The sequence below is a fragment of the Agelaius phoeniceus genome, chromosome 11 (genome assembly GCF_051311805.1).
Source record: "Agelaius phoeniceus isolate bAgePho1 chromosome 11, bAgePho1.hap1, whole genome shotgun sequence".
NCBI lineage: Eukaryota > Metazoa > Chordata > Aves > Passeriformes > Icteridae > Agelaius > Agelaius phoeniceus.
This window is the reverse complement of record NC_135275.1, coordinates 6,527,900-6,553,281: the sequence shown is the minus strand read 5'-3', so window position 1 is coordinate 6,553,281 and position 25,382 is coordinate 6,527,900. Positions and strand designations below refer to the sequence as shown.

General features: G+C 45.0%; 1 protein-coding gene across 2 annotated transcripts in view; it reads right to left on the bottom strand.

Moving 5' to 3' along the window:
- The window catches only part of RBM6 (RNA binding motif protein 6), a 57,546-nt gene that overhangs the window by 20,734 nt on the left and 11,430 nt on the right, over positions 1-25,382 (bottom strand). For both annotated transcript variants that reach the window (XM_054640168.2, XM_054640167.2), the window contains exon 6: positions 14,563-14,636. In XM_054640168.2, the coding sequence (XP_054496143.1) occupies positions 14,563-14,636 (74 nt within the window). The remainder of the gene's footprint in view (positions 1-14,562; positions 14,637-25,382) is intronic.

The window sequence follows — 25,382 nt, the reverse complement described above, 5'->3', positions numbered from 1 at the left end:
GCAACAGCCATCCAGCCAGGCTGCCACCATCCCTGGTCACAAGGAAGACCATAAGTTCCTGACTTAGTGGAACAGCAGTTGTCAGTCCCACCTTTACAGACAACACACCTGGGGCGGCACACGTCAGTTTTGGAACAGAACCAAGGCTCAGCTACCAAGCACCCAAATCCACAAGGATTACTAAGCCAAACTTTTCTTCTTGGCTACAACCCCAAAGCAGTGTAGGAGATGCCTCCACCACAAGTGAACCATTCTTCAGACCCCCTTTAGCAGCTGGCTCATGCACAAACCAAACACCACATCAACTAATTATTTCCTAATATTGTTTGTGGTCTGATTAAATGGAAAATATCTGTACCATGAACTGAAAGGTTCAGGTATCCTTCTTGCTAAGTAATAACCAAGCTGGAAGACTGGTTATGTGGTTCAACACAATAAAAATTAACTGAAAATACCATTTGTAAACAGATAAAAAGCTGCATATGAAGATTATGACAAAAGAATGCTTATGGGCAGCACAGTAAAGCAGTCACATTAAAATACCAGCACTAACCTTGTTTACATGATGTTAATTCAGCCCTCTTCTGCATATTTACTATAATTAGGATGGTTATTCAAAAATCAGTATACATCCGTCATTTAAAAATTATTTAAAATGATTAATGACAAGTGTTTATTGCCTTGGGAACGCTCAGACACTACCCCAGGAGGCAGTCTGGGAATGCAGTGGATGCCCCTGGTCCCAGCAGCACTTCCCAGAATAAAAAGCTCTTGCCATCCTCAGGGTATATTCCAGCCCTGGCCTCCAAATGCACTGGATGGCACAGCACAGGAGACAAGGGGCTGACAGCACAAGCCAGGTTATCTAATTGGAACTGCAAATCAGAATGCATTCAGGTTCTGCTCCTATTTGAGTATGGATTAGAAATGCAGATTTAACAGCCCCCAACCACCACACAATGCAAGTTATGTAATGGCATCCTATTCCACTGGCATGCACCATGCAGAGGCTGAGTGGGAGCTGGCAAGGAGAGCACAGGGTTCTCTCCCTACATAGGATTCACCTTCAAATTAGGCAGGCAGGTAGGTGAGATCAAACATCAAAGGTCTCCCTAACTACCCCCAGCTGCTTGTGGAATTGAGGAAGCAGCAGCTTCTTGGGATGAAGCAGAGGGCAAACACCTGGGAGGGTAAGAGACTAGCTGGAAATATTTCAGAAGATCATCTCAGCCACAGAAACTGGCTTCTCATCCCCTGTTTTCCATATGCTGAAGTTTTTATCCCTGAATTCATCAGCAGCTGCTGTACAAGGGACTCAACTGCACAGAGCAACAGGCAGTACATGTGCTTACCTCTGACAAAAAGCAGATGACAAAAGCTGTGAACCCACAAACCACAATCCATCTGTAATTAAACAGTCAGAAAATGGAACGTGACATGGAGCTGAAGAAACAAGAGCAATCCAGGCTGCTGCAGGGTACTGCAGCAATCTGGCATTTCCTACAGCAAGAGAACTACAAGCAAATTCCTCATGAAGTGGGATTTTCCCCAAGGCTCTCAGCTTCCTTCTGGAGTTCTCAAACCAGTTGCAGCTCAGGGATTGCTTTTTATTGGCCTGATCTAGCAGTGCATCCAGCACTCTACTGCTGAGTGGCTGACAGCCAAGGCAGAAGATCCAAGATATACAGGGGGAAAGGATGGTTTGAAAAGTGGTGGATCCCTGAGGAATTGTTACATCACCAAATGGATCCAAACAACTTTGCTGTGCACTATTATTACAGATTTCCATCAAGGCTAACACTGAGATGACAACTGACAACATAAACACTGTGTTAGTGGTCACCCAAAGAGCAGGATATTTGGCTCTTGGGCATCAGAGATGCTACAGAGCTGAAGAGCACGTGGCATCACCTTGCAGCATTTAGCAGTAAGGCATTCATTTCAACAGTGATCCAAGGCTAACCAGCATGGCATGCTCAGGGCTCCTGGTCTTCAGGGTCAGGGGAGGCCTGAGAATGAGAGCCCAAACCTGTCACCATCCATCCTGAGCTGACAGAACACTGCTTCAGGCACACCACTGGTGGGCACATTAAACAAAACTGGCACTAACACAGAACTAGGCATTAGGAAGATAACTGAGAGAGTCCTAAACATTCAGTAGCTAAATGTAACAGATTAAGATGCTATATAAGGATTATTTTAACTCAGATAGCTCCTGGTACCTCTTTTTCAAAGTCCTTTTATTGGAAACCCATTACCCACTAGCACTGGGACCATCTCCCCTGCCCCACAGGCTTCCATGTCTACTTGCTCCCTCCTCAGGCCCCTTCCTGCCTGGTTATCCAGGCCATTTGTCCTTCAGCAGAAGGTGCCAGTCTGCATCCTTTAAGTATCTTATTTCCACAGACACCCCAGCTAGCCTGCTGAGACACCTCCAGTTTTCTTCCTACGGTTTCTAAATTCCCTGGATACCAGCCATCCCCTTTTTAAGCAAGTCCCAGTATCTTTCTAGAGCTCACCTCCCCCCACCAATATCCTTCTCGCAAATACACACAGAAATTGCTTTTCAGACTATGCCAGCTCTCTACATTTTAATGCTTGAATTTTGAACTCCAATTCAGTTCCAAGTTAGGACTCTCAAAGTGCTTATCTTTTAAACACAGCATTTGCTTTGCTTGTCAGCACTCTCAGCCCTGCTCTGAGAGCACCAGCACGGTGGGCACAGGCAAGCTCCCAATTACAGCTCCGGGAAGGATCACAGCGATGTGCCACAGCTGGGGAGAACACACAATGTGCTCAGCACCTCACGTGCTCAAGGGCCAGCTCTGGGCAGCAGGTGATATGAATAGCTGCTGCATTTCACCCTCTAAGTAGATTTCAACCTGTCTGAAAGTTTTCTTTGATCCAGTGAAGCCAAGTGGACTTTCACATGCCACTCAAGGCCCTAATGCATCTCCTCCTGGCTAATGCCAACCTCCAGCTTCCCTCACTCCTCTGAAGAGGGCATCTTTGCAGATCAGCTTATAGGATCACTGGGAAAAAAGTGGAAATTTTAAAATGAAAGCCTTTCCTTTACATCATTAAGGAGTCAGAAGATGATTTCTAGAGTCCACACAGTGAGGATCGGGGGACAACAGCTCAAAGAAGGACAAGTTCTGTGCTCTGGTGTTACTGGCTGTGCTTCCACTCCACAGCTAAGAGAAGCATGGATGGTTAAGGCCATATAACAAGGTAAGTGTAGGAGACCATGCATGTGAGTTTCTTTAACAGCTGGACTTGACCTTATAGTTCTTTTCCAACCTCAATGATTCTAAGTCAAACACTCACTTTCATGCTCAGAAAAGTATCAGTCAGGTTGAATCCTCTATTTGAAAAATATACCTAAACTATCAAAACTTAAGAGTATTTAAATATTTAGCATATTGAGTATCATTATTCAGATGGCTCTAGGGAAGGATCCACATGGCTCTGCCTCATCAATATTCCTTTACTTTTCATGGGCTACTGCATGGACAATGTTTGAACAACAGTTGCTTCACAGACCCCCTTCTCTCCCAAGACAGGGACTTCCCTCCTCTCTCCAAAATGCTGCTCTACTGCCTAGACATATTTCTCACTAGTTTTTTTTTTACATGGCCACCTTTTTCCTCAAAGGTAATCTCATCCCATCTCACTGTTAAACAATATAAAGCTTAAGCACATTAGCACAATGCACTAATCCAGTCCAGGACCTTCCTGTGCACCTCCCTCAGGGATACTTTACAATTAGCAATGGCCAAAAGGAAGCTAGGAAACAATGAGGAAACACCCAGCACCTTAATCATAGGTTTGAAGTACAAATATCAAAACCCTAAAGAGCAATTCCAATGCAAAATCATGGTGGAAAAAAAGTTAGGCCATAAAGCTCTGCCTTAAAGGGGCAAATTTATTGCTAGACAATTTAATTAAGCATTTGAAGACCCCACACAGAAACAACACATGTTCTTCCAGTGGAGCATGTGCCTATGGGATTGCACACCAATTCCAACACCTGCACAGGGAACAGAACTCAGGGTGTTCTGTGCAGCAGCAAACATTTGCTAAGAACACAGCAACTGTGATGGGGAAGGGTGTGCTCCAGAGGCTCCTCCAGACACGCCTCCAAACTCCATTCTTAGGCACTCAGAGCCCCCCCTGGCAGTGCCTTCTCTGCAGCCCAGGCAAACTCCCTGCAGGACAGTCTCTCTGCTGAAAGGAAAGGACCCAAAAACACTGGGAAGAGGAAGTATCTCTGAAGAAAAGAGGGTTTTATCCTTAGAGACATCATTTCTGAGTATTCCTAGATTCCCAGTTAATGACAGAAGTGTGTGTCTGATACTGCCTCCCTCAGGATAAGAGCCCTGCCATTTGCCACCAGCAGTGCAACACTTACCTGTGTCATCCCAATGATGATTCCCAGCACACCACTGTGACCTTGATGTGGCCTGTCCAAAAGCCATATCCAGATCCTTAATGCTCACACCTGGACAGAACATCAAGGCAGCTGGCCCACCTTCAGGCTGGCACCTGTACAGATTTCTGTGTCTGAGCAGATGCTGCCTCCTGAGAGCTCTTCTTAGGAGCTGATTTGGAAAACAGCTGCTTTAACCTCTTGGCTCAGTATTTGCCAAGAAACCTGACACAGCATGAAAACAGTTATCCAAGCCCTTTGGAGGGAAATGATTATTCCCTGCCAGCCTGGCTTGGGTGCAATGTAACACTAGTGGGTGTCATAGTTCCCTATGGGACCCAGCACCTCTTCCTTTTTCAGGGCACTGAGGTTTAAGAGGTTCATTCAGGCAACTGCACTGCACAAAGTCCAGAGGAAAATTCAGATAATTCCTTCCTGGTCAGTTCCACATGAACCAGGCCCAGAACAACAGCTTGTCAGGGGAAAAAAAATCCAAACCATCTCAGCACTCCTCTCCAGTGATATCACAGGTTGGGAAGAATCATTCAGGCTTTCAAAACCTTAGGGCTATAAACAGTAAAACACCTTAGTCATCATATCATTAATGTACAGCTTTGCACCGTGAGAAAGCTTCTTAGTGAGACTTCTCAACCTGGTATTAAGTGTATGAAAATATATCTTGGGATTCTTAAGACTTAAAATTACTTTCTCTGTTAACTCTGCTCCTGAGATCCTTGATGGAAAAGTACATCAAATGTTTGCTTGGGCTTTAAATGCCATCCTGGCTCAAATCTGGTTCATGAAGCCCATCTGAATATTGCTAATTTCCTTGTTAGACATGGACTGTACATCACAAAAAATGAAGATTTCCCCTGTTGTCTATGAAAATGGGAGAAAATTACTTTCATTCTCTTGTTCTAAAGACAGTTTTAAATACTTAAATCTTATGTTTACAGCTTTATAGCTTTGACCCTCATTAAAAATGTAATTCCTTACATGATAGACTTGATTTTAGACCCCTGTCCTTCAGAAGCTGTTTGTTCATCCTGTGGAAAGCATAACTAACTGAACTTATAGGTGGCCTGAAGAGATGGAGATGCAGGAGGCATGTTGTTGGATGCAACATCTGGTGGCTGTCAACACATACACACAGTGCAAGAGCACCACAAAATAAACCTTCAGGCAGACTGCTCCTTTACATCTGATAGCTTTTGTTCTGCAGAAGCCAGGAAGAACTTTCCACCTCCGTCCTACATCTCCTTGTACAAAACAGCTCCAAGATTTTCCCACACAACCCTCTTCTGGCAGCAATTGTAGCCAGGATTCAGTAAGTTGGTCACACAGTGCTATTGAGGACCTGTCAGTGGCTGTCCCATTCACAGATTCCCTCATATGATGGAAGAAGAAATTCTCCCCCTTATGTGAGAGGACTGGGGAAGTTGGTGCCTTTCCTCAGCAGTGCAGAGGGATTTTGCCTGCCAGCACTCTCATTGCTCTTCCCCCTCCTGTGTTTCCTGGTCCTGCACAGATGCAGAATGACAGCAAAACTCCTGATCTCTGATCTTGTAGCACACAGTGTTTCTTGTGCTCTCTGTAGGTACTAAAGCTTTAATAAGAGTCTAGAAGGTGCCCTGTGGCTAGCAGGGGAATGGGGTGGATAATAACTCTGTGTCCTCCTGTGTTAAATACCTGTTTCCTTGTTGCCTGTGATTGATGGATAATGACACAATAGCCCATTTAGGCGTGCCACCCCCATTTTCCACTGTAATAATTTCATTTCTAGACAAGAACATTAACAACCCAGTTACAGTCGAATGGAAACAGAAATTCACAAATAAAAGTTGCTGACTGCTAGAGCTTTGATCTTCCATCTTCAAACTTGAATCTGAATTTAATATTTTACTCGCATGAGTCTCACAACCAGAGCAGAAAACAGCAAAATGCAATGTACTCCTTTGGAATGAACCCCAATTCCAGACAGCCAAACTTCCATTATTTAAACTGAAAAGGTCCTATACAAACTCAGCTGGGAAGAAAACAGAATAAAATCTACATCTGAAAGGAATTCCAGCTCTCTCTCACTATCAAAACCCTAGATACATGATTTCTACAGCAGGGCAGGCAGACCATTTCTTTGAAGAGAAGGAAACAGTGGTTCTGCCTTCTTCCTTAACCCCAGGAAGCGTGCAGTTCAACATTTTTTTCCACCTCTGGAGTCAACATTTTACCTTCCTGTTCCAGCAATCCAACACCAGCAGTGCATCAAATAATGGAAAAGCAATCGCTGCTAAGATAGCACAAAAGCATGAACGAACAGTTCTGAGGCTGAAGCTCACAACAACGACTCATCAAATGAAAACTGCAACATTTTGGTGTGCTCCCACTTATCAAAACAGTCCAGATGGAGTCCTAGCATTATAATCTGGCTCATATGCTTGTAAAACATATCTGGTGTTCCCCTCGACATTGCTGGAATTAGGCTGAGGACTCATTGGACTCAGCCCAACAATTTCTGTCACCTCGTTCTCAGTGACGGGTCCTGTGCAAACCATTATGGCAAAACCGTGATAGGAAATGGTCTCACTCTGGAAATGAAAGTTGTGGTGCATTCACTGAGATGTCTTGATTCATGACTGAACCAGTCCAGACATTTCCCTCTCACTGACTGCTCATCTCCCTTAAGACTCTTCAGTGGTATCATCAGCACCGTCCACTTCTAAGAGTACAGAGGGAATTTCTGAGAGTGCAGCTGCAGCTTGGTTAGTCACCAGCTTACTTAGAGGATGACTTCAAAAGCATCAAAGCAAATTAGTGGCATGAGTCCTACTACTTTCATATAGGAGCTTGATCAAGGGATTTTACAACCTAATCCAAAATCCCCTTCTGACCATATACACAATCGACTGCAGCACCACAGTCTGTCCTACACCTGATTTACCGTGTTCCTTTGAAGTACTCTGAGGCTACGAGGCACACACCTTCCAATTGGTTACACAGGGATATATTTAAAGTTTCTACAGATCTTCACAGAAAATCAACTAATGATGAATGCAAACTCAATTAAAAAACATACAGTCTGTGAGAAAGAGCAGCCAGCAGTAAACCACGGCTCTGTTTTAAGGTGAAACTGCACCTATAGGTAGCATACACAGCATAATCTATGACTAAGATTTCCCCACTGGCACACCATTATTCCATTAACACATTAGGAGGAGAGGACCTGACAGCTACAGAGACAGGGTGCCATCTGTATCCTGCCCATGCATCCAAAGATTACTTCAAATCTTTCCTAGCTCAAGGCAAGATCTCACCTAGAAACGAATTCAAAGGATGAGTGTTCCAGATGCCTCATCACTCAGGAAAATGCTCTGTGTACTGAAAATGACCAAACCAAAGCTATTTCTTAGGGAATGCTCTGCCAATGAGTCCTCTACAACACAACTTTAGCCCTATGGAAGGGGCAGAGGCGGACTGACCCATGGTACACACCGCACTTTGCATGCAGAACCTTTCAAGTACCCTCATTTCTACAACACCAGTGCTGGGCATGACCAAAGGTCCCGCTGTCCCATGGTGGTTCCTCACTCTGAGCCACCAGTGCAGGGAATATCCAACCTTTTCCTGCCCAGCAGCTGTGAGTGATGCAGCACAAGTACTGATATATCAGATCACACAGCCAATCAACCAGAGAGGACTGGACACCTGTCTTGTCAATCACTCACAGATCAAGTTATTGAAACAAATTTCAGGAAATCACAATTATTCCCTCCAGCTCCTGGCATTGTAAACAGAACATCTAATCCAACAGAGAACAACTTGATTACCAAGGCATTTATAATCTATAGGGAAAGAATGGTTATTTCAGAGTTACACCATCACACAGATTTGTTAATGTCAATGGGCAAAAAATTGCAAGAGACCCATCACCAGAACAGAAATGCAGGGACCAGGAGGGAGAGCAGTTTCATTTTAGAGAAGGGTAGGGAGTGATGCTTTATGTGAAACAACCTATTTATATAGCAGCCCAAGCCAACCTCAGCACACAGAATAGATAATTCTGTAATATACAGCAATATTGGAGTCCTGAGATAACCCTGCTGGGCCACACATCCCCAGCAGCAATCAGAGATACTGAGGAAGTCCCATTTAAGCATGTGCTGCATGCTCCAGCCAGCTCACCCAGAAGCTGTCTTCTGGGACAATCCCATTGCAGAGCAGCAGTTCAGCAGCAGCAAACACACACAGTCCCACCACATGGGTAAGGTGAGGCTGAAGGAAAAAGGAGGACAGGATTTTGGAATACGAGCAGGGAGGTGGAGGGACATGGCAAGCTGGGAATCACACAAGTAGAGCAAGAAGATGCAGCTTCACAACTCTTCTAGTGAAAAGTGAACTTATTTTAAAACACATTGGATAGCATGGTTTGCTTCTTGAGGCAAGGCAGGACAGAGCTGCCAAGAAGGAGGTTGTAGTTTTTTTATCTGGGAAGGGCTGGAGAAAACACATTGATGGGAAGCTACTATTGGCTGAAAGGAAGAGTGTGTGAAGTCTCTGGCAGAAGATCTCTTACAACCTTCTGTGCCAAAGGAAGAGGGACTAAGAGGATTCACACGGCTTGGAGAGCTGAGATGACAGAAGATGTTGAGAAGACAGAAGAGAAAAAGGTCCAGAGAAATATTTTTGGTACTTTTTGGCAGTTACATTTTACAACAAAAGCCACCCTTCTCTGCACATGGAAGGTCCCTGCAGCACGCAGAGATTAAGCCAGTCCTTCCAAACAGGCAGTGCATTTATCACAGCTTCATTGCAGGATACACACATGGACACCCACGCACCCAGCCCTGTCACAGGTCACTGCAGGCAGATCCAACTGCTTATTCACAGTCAAGTGCCTGCCCAGCTGCAGGAGCTCCCCACTGCAGGCATCCATACTCATCTCCAAAGCTGACAACTCCAGTTAAATGCTGGTACAATGCAGTGATTAGTGAGACACGAGAGGGAATGAAAAAATGATTGACTCAACATGTCAAGCCTCTGTGATGTAAGCCCAGGGTGAACTCGTGACAAGGTCACACACTGAATCAGATACAAAAAAAACCCCAAATCAGCTCTGCTGCCTGGAAATCCACTCATCCACTAGCCTGTGGAGAGAACTTTCCATAGGTCAGGTGGCTCATTAAAATTCCTCCACAATGTACATGTTTCCCAAACCATTGGGATGTTTACAGAAGAAACTGCCGAGGTATACAAGCCTTTCCCTCACTCAAAGTGGAAGACTCCAAAAGCAGATTTCTAGAAATCCACATTCAAAAGCAGGACAGGCTTCGTGGGGGTGAGGGAGAGGAGGGGAAAAGGAGGTGCTAATGACACAACCTGAGCAAAATCCACACATCTGATATGCAACAAGAAAAGCAGAATATAAGGCCACCTGTGGATACAAGGAGAACAGATCAAAAGCAAGGCCATCTCTAGCATCCTTAGCCTAACACACAAATGGATTTCAGTGTATTTGTGGACATGCCACCACCACCCTCAACTGCAGGTTAAAGCTAAAGAGACAGAGTGACATTGTCAAGTGAATAAATGATGGATACCAGACAGCCCGTGAAAATGCATTTGAGGCAGGTGTCATCTTCCATTACAGCGGGAACCTGGCAGACTCTAGAAAAAAAAATTCTACACTCCACAATTAGGCCCATTCTACCAAAAGGAAAGCAATTAGTTTTGATGCTTGGACACACATTTTCTTTTACAAATAGCAACACACTCCCTGTACCACAGGCTTCAATAAATACCCCAAGGTTACAGGTCACAGGAGAAGTTCCATGCTCAGGATAAGCACAGGCTCCTTCCTTATTTAATTGGGAAGCCACACAGAGTTGTGGCTTGTTACTGCAAATGTTTTCAGGACAGAAAGTCCTAAGCTTTGCCTGCTTGTCACAGCATCTTGTGGATTTTAACACCAACAGCTACAGTGAAAAGCCTGTGAAATATGATCTGCACCAGAAGCTCTGTTCACACAGAATACAGAAAGGCCCTGCAGTGAATGGATACAGGAAAACAGGCTCAGAGCAGGAGAAACACACAGTTGATATTTCTAGTTGCACAGGAGTGGGACATGCTCGAGTGAGCACCCACCAAATCCAGTAAGAATCCCTCTTACTCTCTCCAGTAAAAAACAAGCAGGGAGTGGAGACATTGGTGTGCTCAGCAAGCTGAACCAGGACAGCACAGCAGAGACACTGCTCTGACAAGTACCGGCCTCAGTGTAGAAAGGCACAAGAGCAAGTCTTGAACAACCACTCCAGCACATGCCTGGAGACCTGCACAATAATGTACAGTGTATGCATTTTTAAAAGTTCATGCTATACCTCTCCTCTTGCCCTCTTTCTTAAGAAACAGGAGGAAAGGATTACAAAGTTGTTAGTTACTAGCAACAAGCTAGGAAATATTCATGCAGCCAGTGTTGCTAAGTTTGAGGCCTGAGCGGATTTGGAGACAATGCTACAGAGTCAGTTGAGACAAACCATTTGCTCCTGAGCTCAAAAAAAACCTTCTTGCTTCCATATGTATAACAACCAATTCCATTTCAGTGAAAACACTCAGAGAATTAAAATATGCAAGCAGCAGAGACAAGCTCCTTCCATTTCTGCTCTTCCTGCCTTTATGACACACAACAGTACAAAGCGTACTTCATTTCCCACCTGATTTTCTCACACCAAGTAACATGCTTGTTATGTCTGTTCTTTTCTACACATGAAGGAGGAATGCAAAAAGATCCCATGCCTATGGCCAAGTGCAGCCATGGGATGTTTTCCCAAAGCTGCTTCCAAGAAGCCAACCTGGTGCCCTCAGACAGGAACACTACCACACCAGGGGTGACGCCAAAGAAACGCCAAATGCAACATCCCACCCTTTCAAAAATGAGAATAAGGGAGGAAAAATTATTTAGCAAAAATCATGCAACTTAGCAGACAGAAACCTCCATTTTCCATTCAAAATAACTTTCTCCCCAACAGAAAAGCAGCTCATCACAGACAGAAAAGGTCTCACACAGCTCTAGTGACAGCCACCATGAAACAAAAGGCCACCAGGAGCATCACCAACCACGAGGCTGCTATAAGGGCTGGATCAAGGCTCTGCACAACAAATCAACAGCTCATCTGCCCTGCCAGGGCAGAGCCCCCACAAAGACAGTGGGAGAGGCAGCACCTGGCACCTCACTTATCCAGCCCTGTGCCCAGCACCTCCACGCTGGGAATAACAGCAACCTTCCATGCATATTAGGTGGGACCTTGGCACTGGAATAAGTTGCCAATGCAACAAGCAACGAGTTAAAGCAATTAATAAGGCATCTGTTGTCATTACTTTAGCTGAGGCAGTTAGTAACATGGAATGAAACTCTCCTGCAAAATCAGGGCAACACAGAATATGGGTGTTTCTTTATCACAATGTATGTAACAGAAAAGCCCCCTCAAATCTCAGCAGTCACGTATACATGCTAAGATTTACTGAATGGAGGGAGTTGAACCTGGTAAATCTGTAGTTTGCAAGTCTGGCAATGATCTTAAGTGGGTGCTGGTGTGTGTTGAGTAAAACAAAAGGATTTCACAGTATCAGAATGATACAATATAGAGATGTAGCAAATTGTTCTTCAGGCAGGGGCAGTTCAACGGCATCAAAAATGTTGGCTTTGCACAAGCTATTTATTCCCAGCCTCTAGATGCCTGAGAAAGAGGCAGGTTGACTAGTGAGGGACCAGCATGTCACTTGCTATTTATGCTCTCACAAGTAACTGAATTTGACAGGGACAGTTGATAACCTTCTGAAAATAACTGAACTATCAAAGAATCTGTGTCTTAGCTAACACAGATTTTTGGTTTTGCAGCTTGCAAAAATGCAGACTCTCAGTCTAAGGAGATGATCTTGCAACTCTACCCTGGAAGTCATTGAAGTGGAATATCTATTCTCTAGGGAGAACTCATAACTCCCTTTCTGAAGATCTCTATTTGTCTCTTACTGAGAATTTTAAAGTCACCTATTTCCTTTGCAGTATCTCAGGTACAAATACTGCTAGGTTGTTGTTTTGTTTTTTTTTAATTAGGTAATTAGAAGGGCTCTTTTTCATGTTCAATCAAAAGCAGATTAGTCAAGTTAACCTATGTGGGGCAATCCAGAAATTACAGCTCTCCTGATCAAATGCATGTAGCTTGGGTCATCCCAAACCCCACATTTCCAACTTCTCTAATTACTAACACCTGTAGGTCTACTAAAACATGATGAAGATTGGCATATGGAAGCTTGGGAGATGATCCCTTCCAAGCACTCCATCTTTCAGCATTCATCTGCACACACACAGAGCCAGGTAGCAGGAAGAAAACTGGAAGACTGTCATACCCTGTTTTTAGCATATACCAGGTGTCTAAGGCTGGGACCTCAACTCCTGTCATTAGCAGGGAAGGGAAGCACAGGAAAGCATTCCCCAGCCTGAATGGCTGCTGTAACTGATGCTGGGAAGGTCAGTGTAAGCAGCAGTGGAACACCAGCCAGAGCTTCATCCCATACACGTGTGTGCAGTGATTTGCTGGGCACCAGGCAGTTTAGTTCAGTTTAAGGATTGGTGCCTACAGGCTCTCTGCTGTAGCAATGGACCAAACCTGATCAAGTTAGAACACCTGCCCAATTCTATATACGCCAAATGGGAGAAAGGGCAGAGCAGGTATCAACAATCAGAAAAAGAGGGATTCCAAAAATTCCCAGATACTTGGGAATTACTTTTGCATAGGAAGTTATTTCATATGAGCAGAATGGTGGAGAGAATATGGAGAGGCATTCAGTTAAAAGCAGTGTCATCTATAATTATAGATTCCCCAGTGACAACAAAATAAATTAGGAATTGTAGAAACACTGAAGGGAAAATAAAAGTTGTCACTGATGGTAAAAGTAATAATTAATTCTGGAGCCTTCTCTCTCTCTGCTCCTCACCACCACCTCGGTGGGAATGTGCCAGGCTCTTTCCCAGCAACAGAATTATTTCTGTAAAACATTTTTGTAAGTTGCAATACCTCTGTAACTGAAAATAGAGGCAAATGCGAGCGCTTAGTGGGACCTTTGAAACCCCAGCTGTGAAGACTCATTAACTGTAAGTACATTTTTGCAGATGCACAGCTCTGAATCTGACTCATAACTCTCCTCCCATGACAGCAAGACCCAGGATTCAGGTAAAAAGGCTTAAGATAATTGATATGGATCCTTACTCAGGCAAATTAGGAGGAAGAAAGCAGCAAAGAGGAGACTTAAGGGATATGGTGAAGGAAGGGGGGTCAGAAGTTGGCTCTGTTGAGGGATCCATCATTTGCAGTTTCAAGGCACAAGGAGGGCAGTATGAGATGGGAATCTATGTTTTATCTAATAAATTTTATGCATCTCACTCTTGTATAGGAGAAAACAGCTCTAGTTTCAAATACCAGGTCAGAGTAAAGGCCCCTCTTGATAGTTACTGGGGATTTCAGTTATTTTGTCCTTTCAAGGGCTGGAAATGTTCAGGTTTACCAGGCTCAACTGCACATGAGGGTACTCCTTGTGTCTGCAGCTCTGGGTTGCTAAAGGACAGGATAGACATGGGGGAGATGCACAATGAAGCATCTCTCCTACACATCAGGCATATGGCAAAGTGGAGCACTCGAGTCCCAGCTGACTCAGAGCTGCACACGAGGGTATGCACCTACAGTCACATGTGTGTGTGTGTGTGTGTGTGTGTGTGTGTGTGTGTGCACCAACAGCCGGGGGAAGCGTTTACTGCCAGCACAGCTCTTCCCAACTGCATTCCAGTGCGCACAAAAACAGCAGGGTCAAAACCTGCAGTAGGAGTCTGTCAGCCACCAGCCTCTGACTGAGCCAGCGTGCTGACACACACCAGGGAGGAGGGCAGACCACTTGGTGTCCAGCAGCTCTTTCCTGCTGGCATTTCTAAGCCTGATACAAGATTCCGGTAACAACAACATTTAAACCGCGCTGTTGTGTATTATACAAGAACAGATCTTCCTTCACAAAAACCTCATTGGCTTTCCACCACCCCACCAAAAAAAAAAATTTAAAATCTTCTAGCAGCATTGACCGAATTGTAAAGCAACCTGGTTGGCTTCCATGCATCCGATGGCCTCTTCCAAGAGTGAAAACTCCACGCAGACATAGCCATAGTCGTAACCTGGGGACAGCATTTAAATACAGACGGGAGTCATGTTAGTGCCTTGTCATACAGAAAGCCACATTAAATCATCAATTTCCCTTTCCCTCCAATGACAAGCCCTCTAACCACCACCCCTCTACCTCAGAAGGAAAAAGAAAGAAACCAGGGACTAGCTGGATGATGATTAACTGTGCAGTTTACCATGAACATTAATAGTAGTGTTCCCACTTTCCCTTACACAACCCAGTGACAGTCACACCCTTTCTTAGGGCAAGAAATAATTGCTTTGCTGTTTGTTTTTTCTAAGTCATAGTGACTTTCCATTGCCAGTTTCACATGTTGTGCTACCTTGGAGGCAGCACTCTCCAAAGTAAGTGTTGATAAATCATTTCCAAGTACCTTGCTGCAGATATATTTTACACGAATAGCCAGCATTTTAATTGGGCAATATTTCAGAAAGAACTAACACAATTCCTTTGCCTTTGCTATTTTTCTTTCAACACCTGCTTACTTTTTGAAGTCCAATCCCTTGCATTATGAAAAAGTGCAGCTGAACAGGAACGAGAACTCCAACTTCCTCATTTTGGTATAGATATCACTGCACACATAAGAGAGTGTGGGAACTTTCAGTTTAGATTCAGGAAACTATAGAGCCTTTACTCTTCTCACTCCTTGGAAAGCTGTCATCTCCATCACTGCAGAAGGGATCCACTGATTTAATTGTGTACTCCAGCTACCTGCACTGAAATATTGTGTCCCAAAGTGCAGGGTGAACACTACAGAATCTAAGACCAACTCAAGATCCATCCCTGATGTTGAAACTATCTTCAAGAACTGCAAGGCTGAGGAACAACCTAAAGTCACAACCTCACCCTTCATGTGTCAAGGCCACCACACTCCAAAACAGCACTTTCCAGATGATCATGGGCAGAGATGATCCTACATGAGCATAAGCAGTGAGAGGGCTTGGCTCCCTCCTCCTGCTGCTCTTTTGGCTGGTTTGGAAGGAGAGGAAGGCTGGTCTGCAAGCGATTCGTGCCACTTTAGGCACCTAGCTGTCCTGGTGAGGAGTTCTCTTGCCTTCTACTAAAGATGCACATCTCTACTCCAGTTATTTTCAACCCAGGTGTGTATCTGGTTCCTACTGCTTCAGCCCCTCACCTTCCATGAAAAGGTAATTCCATGCATGCTTCTCCCAGGCAAGGCATTCCAGCCTCCTGGGAAACAGTCCCCATCTCCCTCAAGCCTCTGCCTAAGAACATTTGCTGCACTCCCTAGTTTTTCCTTCTCTCTCACTTTACCATCTTTGTACTTTACCACATCAAAGACCAGACCACACAAAATTATTTCATCATCAAGCCCTACTGATTTTTTTATCTTTTTCTTTTATTCTGGGAGCTCTTTGCATGCTGTTCTAACAACACAATCCTGACTTTGTACCTTTGCCTCTAATAACAAGACTCCAATTTGAATCTAGCACCTCTCCCACCTCATAGAGGAATTTATTCCCTTTTCCCATATTATTTTAGTCAATATAATTATGCTAAACGGAAATTTATCAATCTGTGTGTTGTTCAGCTCAGTGGAAGATGCGGTCCAGCAGCACAACATCTGTGGTGGAAGGCAGCTAAAGGCACTTAACACTCGTACATCAAGTGGGCACCTGGAACTAGAGGTGTGGTTTCAGCTGGCAGAATTGACAGAACCAAATTGATTCAGCTGTTCTCACAGCATCCATTCTGCTCTGCAGTACAGCCACACCGGATCACATTTTGAAAATGAAGGAGTTCTCCTCTCTGCAGAAGGCAGCTGCTCTCCAGAAGCAGTGCTGCCCCTTGCTGGGAGACTGCTCTGCATTCCAGGCAGTCACCTCTGCTACTCCCTGCACAGTGTGCAGCCTCATGTGGTACATTTTAAAGCCTTACTCAAATCCAGAATTCTCGAGTCGCTTCTTTCCCTTCTGTTTAGAGAAGAGCTACATGAATGATATTTGTCAGCCCATAAGGCTCCTGGTTCCCCTTCAGAGAGGATTTTTGAAAGCTTGCTGTAATCAGCAAGGCAAGATCAGAGCACTATCTTACTTCTATGTGTAGGAGACCTCATGAGAAACACAAAGCAAGATTGCAGAAGTTTTCATTCTATTTGCTCTGCAATAAGAGGACATTTACATCCCAGTCCTCATGAAGGGAATGAGCAGTTTAGACATGGATGTAATCCAGCATGACACAACTGAGAGTGCAAGGCTGAATGTTATACAGAGACACAAAAGCTCAGACGCTTGGAGGGATGTACGCCAGAGGATCATTCCAAGCATTACATGGAGACAGTTAAGGAGAAGCCCAGCACATTTCTCCTTCTGCACTTTCCCCTCCTCTGCTCTCCCCCACCGAACTCACAAACATAGCAGCAATAGCATGTACAAAAACAATAACCATGGGCCCCATATCCTGCCAAAATGCAGCTCCAGGCCAGACGTTCAGCTCTTGTGGTCGGCTCGCAGAGGGACGCAGCGTTCTGGAATTCACTACGAGCTGTCCTTGCACAGACAGCACCACAGTGGTGATGCAAGAAGAGAGCAGCCTGGAGCCACTTGCTGAAAACCACTGCTGAAGACGTGTGGGGGCTTGACACTTTTCCCCTCCTCCAGATCCAGAGCTTTGCATGGATCTGACAAGCACACTCAGGATGTGAGAACTACGGAGTAACATCAGCCTTGGGCGGCACGCCACCCCTGCTCTGCCCCCCTAACCCCAGCTCCTCCACAGCATCCTTCCATTTTAGGCCATGGCAGGGAGGCAACTGAAATGGAAGCCTGTGGAACAATGGCACCACATCTTCAAAAAGCAATGGCTGCTGATTTTTCCACCATCTGCAACAATCACATTACCCAGAGGACAACATTTGAAACAAAACCAAGTGGCTCAAGGCTGGATCTTAAGCGGGAGCAACTACAGAGGCTCCTACCACCAACTGTTGCTGTGCCTCTTCCCTGCTTCCTCCATAGGGCTGGTTCAGCTCTGTGTAGCAGCTGCTGAGCTTGGATATTTTTGTTTCCGAAGCCTTCACAGAGTTTGCCTGTCAGAATGCCAACAATTCTGCTGTTACCAGAAGCAGGGCATGGGATTTTGACAGAGGAACAAGGCCAGGCACCCAATGGCAGGAACTGGTTGCACAGGCATCCCAAGGTAAGCAGTGCTCCTCTGTGAGTGAGAGCTCTTGGACACCCTCTGGTATTTTTCAGGCCATAGAAGTAAAACCAAAGCAATCAAACCAGCAAAGCAAAACCACTGCCAAAGAACAGTGGGGTTTTTGACTCAAAGAGGCCTAACTTCACAGCCAAGGTTTCACATGAAGATAGAAATCCTGGCCTCTTCACCTATTGATCAGTACAATACTACAGTTTCAGGATGCACAAGAAATTAAAATGGAGTAATGGTTTGCAGAAGTATATATGATCAACATAAACTCTGTCAAAAAGGAAAGAAATGGGGTGGTATTTCCCCCACACAATCTCTGAGCACGCTGCAGCACAGCTACACTGTCCAAATCATTTTTCCAACAGGAACACTTGAACTTGCCCAGATTTTGGCCCTAGCACAGCCATAAAACACTCATGTCCTCATCTCCCCCTATGTTTTAGGTCAACTGTGTAAAAGGACTCTTGTACCTTATTTAGCTACTTCCTTTCAGCTGTGCAAGTCTACAGTACCACAGGCTGTGTACAACAGATGAAATCAGAATGCAAGGAGAGGGTGCACATAGATTGCAGAGGACTTCTGCTTTCCCTTAAGTGCTTCTATGTATACACAATCCTTTACGGATGCTCCCAAAGCATGCTCGGCTGTCTTCTGCTCTGAAAATGGCACAAATGCTTAATACTTAGGAGTAGGGACACATTTAGAGCTCCAGGAAGCTGCTCTGCGAGCTTTGGAATAAGGAACATTCTGCCTCTGAAACAGACGTGTCTTAGCAAAGTGAATTTTGACAGCAAATGGAGGGTCCCTGCTAGCATGCAATAGTTTGGCTAAAAATCCTGAAAGCCTGCCTTAAAACTACTGTTCTTTGGCTTCAGATATAGAGATCAAAGACTTGAGATTTAAAATAAGTCTTGTCTCTATACAGACACAGTTTCTACTGAACAACTGACACATAGTAATGTGTTACTTCACCATAGTTTGTTATATCAAAGATCTAAATAAAGGAAAACCATAATGTTGTTCTCATAGAGGCTGTAAGCAGTGTGAAGACAAAAAAAATATCTCCGGAGTTTTAGAAGACCAAATGAAAAGATCCTGTAGTGACAGCAGCCCTGTCTGTGCCAAAGCAAAGATAGTTTTGGAAAGAAGGCAGGATGGCAACATGACAAAGGCAGCCAATCCAAGAGGCAACCCAGCTTCTTGATCCTAGGAATGAGTGCAGTCAGTCATGCTCCTGCATGGCCCCAGCAAGCTGAGGGCATTAGGTCACCTCACATCCATGGGGAGCCACCACCTGCCTTTGCAAAAACAACTGTGGCAAACCCCCAGCTGCTCTGGTGCAACACAAAGATGTTCCTTCTCCTCTGGGACAAGAAGAGGTCTCCCATTAAAGTAACTCCATGTAACAGCTCACCAAAGGACACTACAGTACCTTGGGCAGCTGGGCCACCTGCCAGCGTGGTGGAGGTCCCTGCATCTGCCAGGTGTGCCAAGCAGCCTCAAGGCAGATGGATGCAATGCAGTCTCCTAGGCAGAGAGCTTCCCCACCATCACTACAACACTTGACTTGTGTTTTTTCCCCTAGGATATGAGACAACTACCACAGAAGAAAAGCATTTGCAGTTCTGGAGACTTCTGGGATTCAGAGAGATGGCACATTAAAGCAGAGCCATGGCCAGCAGCTGAAGCAGGAGATTCTTGCTGCTTGCTCCCTCCAGAGACAGCTTGGCAGAGCAGGGTGCAGCTGAGGAAACACTCTGCAGAGTTTCACCCATGCTAGAGAAGAAAGTTCTATTGCTCCTAGGGCAGCTATAGCATAAAGCATGGAGTGACTATGAAGGACTTCTACATCCCTGAAGGAATCTGTGCTCTCACACACTGACCTTTGGGGAGCTCAGGTAATGGAGACAGGGATTGTGCACCCTGTTCTCAGAGAATCTGCCATCTGTGATTGAAAAGAAGATCTACCTCATGAGTGGGAGATTTTGGCAATGTGCCCATGACCCCACGCACAAGATTTGCCTGTTTCCTCCAAGGAAAGATGCAGATGTAGGTCTGTTATTATTCACTTATACCAGAGTGAATAATACTGGAGAACACAGGGCTTTCTCTGGATCTCTGTGCTATTACACTGGACTACTATTAGGAGACATCATACACTCAATGCTTCCAGGAAAACAGGAGCTCCTGGACATGCTCAGGAATGGCTGTACCTGTGTTTACTCAGCAGGCACTGCCTTTGCAGTGAGGATGGGCACCAGAGTAGTGCCTTTTGTGCCAGGCAGAGGAAATAAATCTGTCCAACCAGTCTGAAAAGCTGGAGGGCACCCCCGCAGCACGGCAGGGACAGTAGCAATTTATCTATGCTACCACAGAAGCCAAAATCATGAGCTCTCGCAATACCAGCTGGTGGATTCTGAGTATCCATAAATTTGTCAGATCTCTTTACTGCACAGATAAATTGGTCTTCAGAGCTACTAAAGCTGAAGAGCTATACTAGAATAAACAGGACAATCTGCAACAAGCCATATCCCCAATCCCTTTCAAAGGCTGAGCATTTACAAGCCACACCTGCTGCTGGGAAAAGGCCTGTCACTTCCTGCTGTCCCTCTGTGTAAAGAAGTACACTCTTACACACTCATTCATGACAGAGAACAACACTGAAACCACAGGAAATGAAACAGAGCTGTATTCTGACAGATAAAGCACTACAGTCCATTCTCCTTCCTCCATCCTGGAGAACAAGACACAGAAAGGACCTGCCTGAGACAACCTCAAAGGAGGACACCAGCAGCTCCATAAACTACAGGAACTACTACAGTCAGAGCCCCAATGGCTGTCAACCCTTCTTGGCCCAAGGAGGATAGTTTATACACAGCACAAAGGAGAGGAGAGAAAAAACCCAATGCTAAGATTGCATACACTGTAGTTTTATTAAAGACAAACTATCACATTATGTTTGTACAGAAACCTGGAATCTGAGGAATGTTGGGGCCCTCACTAGACTCCATGAGAAAGGACTGTGAGCTGCATACCTGGGAAGATGTTCCACCCAACAACTTGGTTTTAAAGTGCTGCTAATGTGAACCTGGTCTCCAGGATATACAACTTGGCATCTTAGCACAAAGCAATCAAGGTAATGTCAGTACACTGTGCAAAGCCTTGAAGTTTTGCTCGAGAGATGCAAAAGGAATGAGCATCTTTGTAAAAATGTATTCTGTATGTCAAAAAGGCTGCGAGCATGTTTGATGGATGGATGTATTTGTTGCCTTTCTGGAATAGGCCTTATAACCCTGAACCAAGGTTGATCACCATCACAAACACTGATTTAGACCAGATTTGTACTTCCTATTTCCCAAGCCACCACATCACAGATAAGGCAAGAGGAGCAAGAACCCCTTTTACTTCCAAGAGACAATGCACTAGTGCCCTGAAACCAAGCAAGGCAAGCCAAAAGCCTCCTGCCCACACAGCTGGGAAAACTGGCAAGGACTGCTATTGATGACCATGGACTAATTCCAGCTAAGTGTATTTTTTGGTTCTTGGCACACTATTCTAGCTACAAGCTAGAGTCAATTGGTTCAGGCAGATCAGTGCTGAAGATAAGTCCTGGCAGGTGAGCCCTGCAGTCTGCAGAACTCTGCTGATCACTGGGGGATCTGACCACACCTCAAGAGGAAACTCCGTGTGCTACAGATCTCGTGAGCTCAGGGATGGTCACCTCAGCTCCCAGCAAGTGCCTGAGCTCTGCATGCCTGAGTCATGGCTGATGCTGCAGACTGGGCCACACAACCACCACTGTGCAAAGCACCAAGCACAGCAATAGGAGATTATTCATCCTATGGTGCATCATGGTGCATCGATGGTGAGCCAAGCTGCCCTCTGTATGATTAGCACAACAGGCCAGATGCCCCTCTGCACCACAGCATGTGCTAGAGCCATTCCACAGCAACCCACAGCGTGTGTTTGTACCAAACCCAAGAATCCAAGCCCTTGTGGCACCTCATCTAACTCCAGAGAGTTGGTGCCAAGCCCTCTATATGGGGAAGCCACCAGCTCACCACAAACCCACCCTTCGGAAGGGTTTCCCCCTGGGAACTGCATCACTCCAGAAAGGAAACAAAAAGGTTTCTGCTCAGCACAGTTCCAGAAACACTCCCTCCCCCTGCAAAGGAGCAGCTCACCTCCCCAGTCTATCTAAAGCTGAGAGCTGCAGCACGATGGCACCTGTGGCAGGAGCAGCATCTTGCCAGCATTTCTGGCCTCCAAGAGCTGCCCTACCCAAACACCACCCACAGCAAGAAAGCTAAAACCCTATTATATGTGGGCCTGACAAATGCACAGCCAGGTCTGCCTCAAGGGAAAGGTGATCTCACTGCCTTGGAATGCACTCCAGCCATGGAAAATGGAGAACTTATCCCTGCTGAGGAGAAGTGCACCAATTTAAAAAAAAAAAAAAAAGAGATCTGCACCAATTTTTCCATTATGAGCTGGAAATTTCTGGACTCTTAGATTATGAGTTTTAGCAAAATAGAACACTGAAAAGTACAAATCTAAATTCCAGAGGCTTCCTGATATATTCCTGAAACCAATGATTCACTGTTGTGATATACAAGATACACTGCACTTGGAAGGGGAAAAAAAAAGCAGCACCTTTTAAAGATTTATCTAAGGGGCTTATTAATATTTAACAGGGCACCAATGCGGCAGAGCTTAGAGAGAACAAGCAAGATAATCCAGTTTCTTGTAGGACTTGGCCAAGGCAATTTTAAGTTTAACACAGGGAGGGATAAGGGAAGCAGTTCCAAGCACCACATAAAGGGCTGGTCAGGAGAAATGAAACAGAACATGAATGCTAGGGCAAGAAGGAGGCTGAGCAAGTAGTAAAGTAAATTTAGTGGCAATAATAGTTGCTAAAACAAAAGCTTTTCAAAATGGAGCAGGCAGCTGCCAAAAAGCAGCTCATGTTTCCAGGTGACACTACATTTCTTGGGTGCTCCTTCACCAGAGGAAGAAGCCTGTCCTTTAGCAGGAGTCACCTGTGTCCATGTGGACATTGCTCTGGCCCCAAGCATTACTGCTGTTCTACCTGCTCCAGGCATTCCTTGTTCCACAGCTGCTTTGCTCCTCAGGGGTGCTGCATTGTGCTCCCACATACACACCCAGGGTTCAAAAGTGAGTATTTTCAAGGGTCAAAACAGAGTTAAAACCCCAAATCTCCCAAGTTTTGAAGTTCTGCACTAATTTAGAGAGAACATAAAGGGGCTGGGGTAGATCTCACTGCTCCTGCTGACTAGAATCCAGCTCACCTGGTCCCTCCAGGTCCACTTCAGAGCTCCCTTCCTCTCTCTAGTGAGAGAGTCCACTCTCCACCAGGCTCTCCTAGCCCAGCAAAAATTCTTCTCAGTTCCACAGATGGGCTTATGGAGTGAACTAGAAAAGTCTTGTGGGCTGCCAGCCACTTCTCAGGCTCACTTTCCCTGAACAGCTTTCACAGCTGCTGGTACCAACACTAACAGGAATCCTGGTTGGAAAACACATGTTCCAAGCTTGTCCCACTGCATGCTGCATCCAGGAGAACAATTTGAACAGAAGGCTCACTGTGGCTTGTGCTTTCACTTATTACTTTGGACACCACTGCAGTGTCCTTTAAGATAAGCAGCCTTTTAAGATAAGGCTGGCTCCATGTGCTTCCTTCTCCAGGGCACACTCTAGTGACTCAGCCAGAGCTCTGTGCATATCAGACCCTCAGATGAGATCTCAGGCTTATGTCTGACATTAGTCAGGGAAGTAGAAATAAAGCCTGATGAAAATCAGGCAGGAGTTTATAAAATATGATCAAAATCAAAACCAGGGCAAGGTGTGTTCATGTTAGACTCCTCAAAGGTCAAAGGTGTCGGCTTCAAGTTCCTGGCAGTCAGCACTGAGGCAGGAGCATGGGCAGTAAAAGGAGGAGGAGAGACCCCATTCCATGAGCAGCCAGTGTTGTCACACACTGCACTAACACCTCCAAGGAGGGGACACCATGGTGTAAAGCCACATGAAAACCCAGAGCCCAGCAAGGAGAGACAAGCACCTTCAGATGGGATAGGGGAGCTCACAACCCCTTCCCAGAGAGCTGCTCACAAGTCATCACCACAGGCACCTATAGGAGCAGTGGGACATCCATGCTCTGCCTCTACACAAGGCTCCAGGATATCCTGCACACCAAAGCTGAAAGTCTTTGAGAAGGCTCCACAGTCACCTCAAGGTTTGTTCTTTGCAAAGATTAATTGGACAGACACGACCAAACACACTTGAGAACTCAAGCTGAAAGATTCAATATAGTTATTTCTGCCAAGGCTTATACATCACACTGGAAGAAGCCCTCCTCCCCCCAAAAATGGATTTGGCACTTTCAGTCTGAATGTACAGGCATCAACTCAAAAATCTAACTGATGGAAATTACAAGTTAATGTCTTTTAGGGTAATACTATAAAGTCTGACTTTGACATTTTATCATTGTAAATATCTGCCTCTTTGATTTAAATAGAATTACTATGCCACTTCTTAAGGTCTCTCACTGCCTTGTTTAAAATCTAGCCATCATTTCAGTTTGTGGGCTTCAGAGACAAAATAATCTAAAGAATCAACAGCTTGAATGCATAACAAAATCACACCAGGTATATTAAGAACAGAGTTCCATTCTCAGCACAGCCTTCTGTGAAAATAGACTTTCCTTCGCACATACAGGGTATGTAAAAAAAGGGGCTTTATAAAGAAATTGAGCTGCTTTTTCCAAGAAAAATCAACCATATCTTTTTCCCCAAACCAGAATGAGTCTTGTAAAGATCATACAGTGGAATCATTACACTGAAGCTGCTGAGATAAGCTTTATGATAAGCGTTATCTTTTTGAGAAACTGATCCAAACCTCACTTATTTTGAGTTAATTGCGTGTTATTTGTTACGGCTGTTATTGTTCCCCCCACAGCTGCAGGCATTCTTCTCTCAAACACACTCAACATGCATACTCATGATTAATGTTATTTTTAACATTTCTGGACAGCACTCAAAAATATACAACCCACTCAGACTGGCTTAGCACGTGCCCCTCTGAGCCAGGCTGCCATTGTCCCACCGAGCCGATACAGCAGTGCAGGTGTATCCCAGACATCAGTAATCCAAAAGGTTTGCTTTTAATTCTTATGGATATTTACATACACACCCCATCACAAAAGCATTGTTTAGCCCATGACTGGCCTCTAGTTTCAGAGGTTTAGCTTTTCAGAAGTTAATATTAAATCAATTCCACACACTTCTCTAGGAGGAGCCAATGTGAAAAGCTGGATTAATTTTACTACAGCTTCTAGTTACCCAATTTCTAAAACAAGTATTCACAATGCAGGAAGCTTTTATTGCCCTAGACACATCCATCTTGTGCAAGAAGGATCAGAGAGCTGTTTAAATGCAGCCTCAGGACACAATGCAAAACAAAGACTTTGGAGCCTCCACGTAACCTGGAACAAAGCTACGCCGCTTAAATGACTGATGTTGACTGGACAGGGTTAAACAACAGCTTTACACAG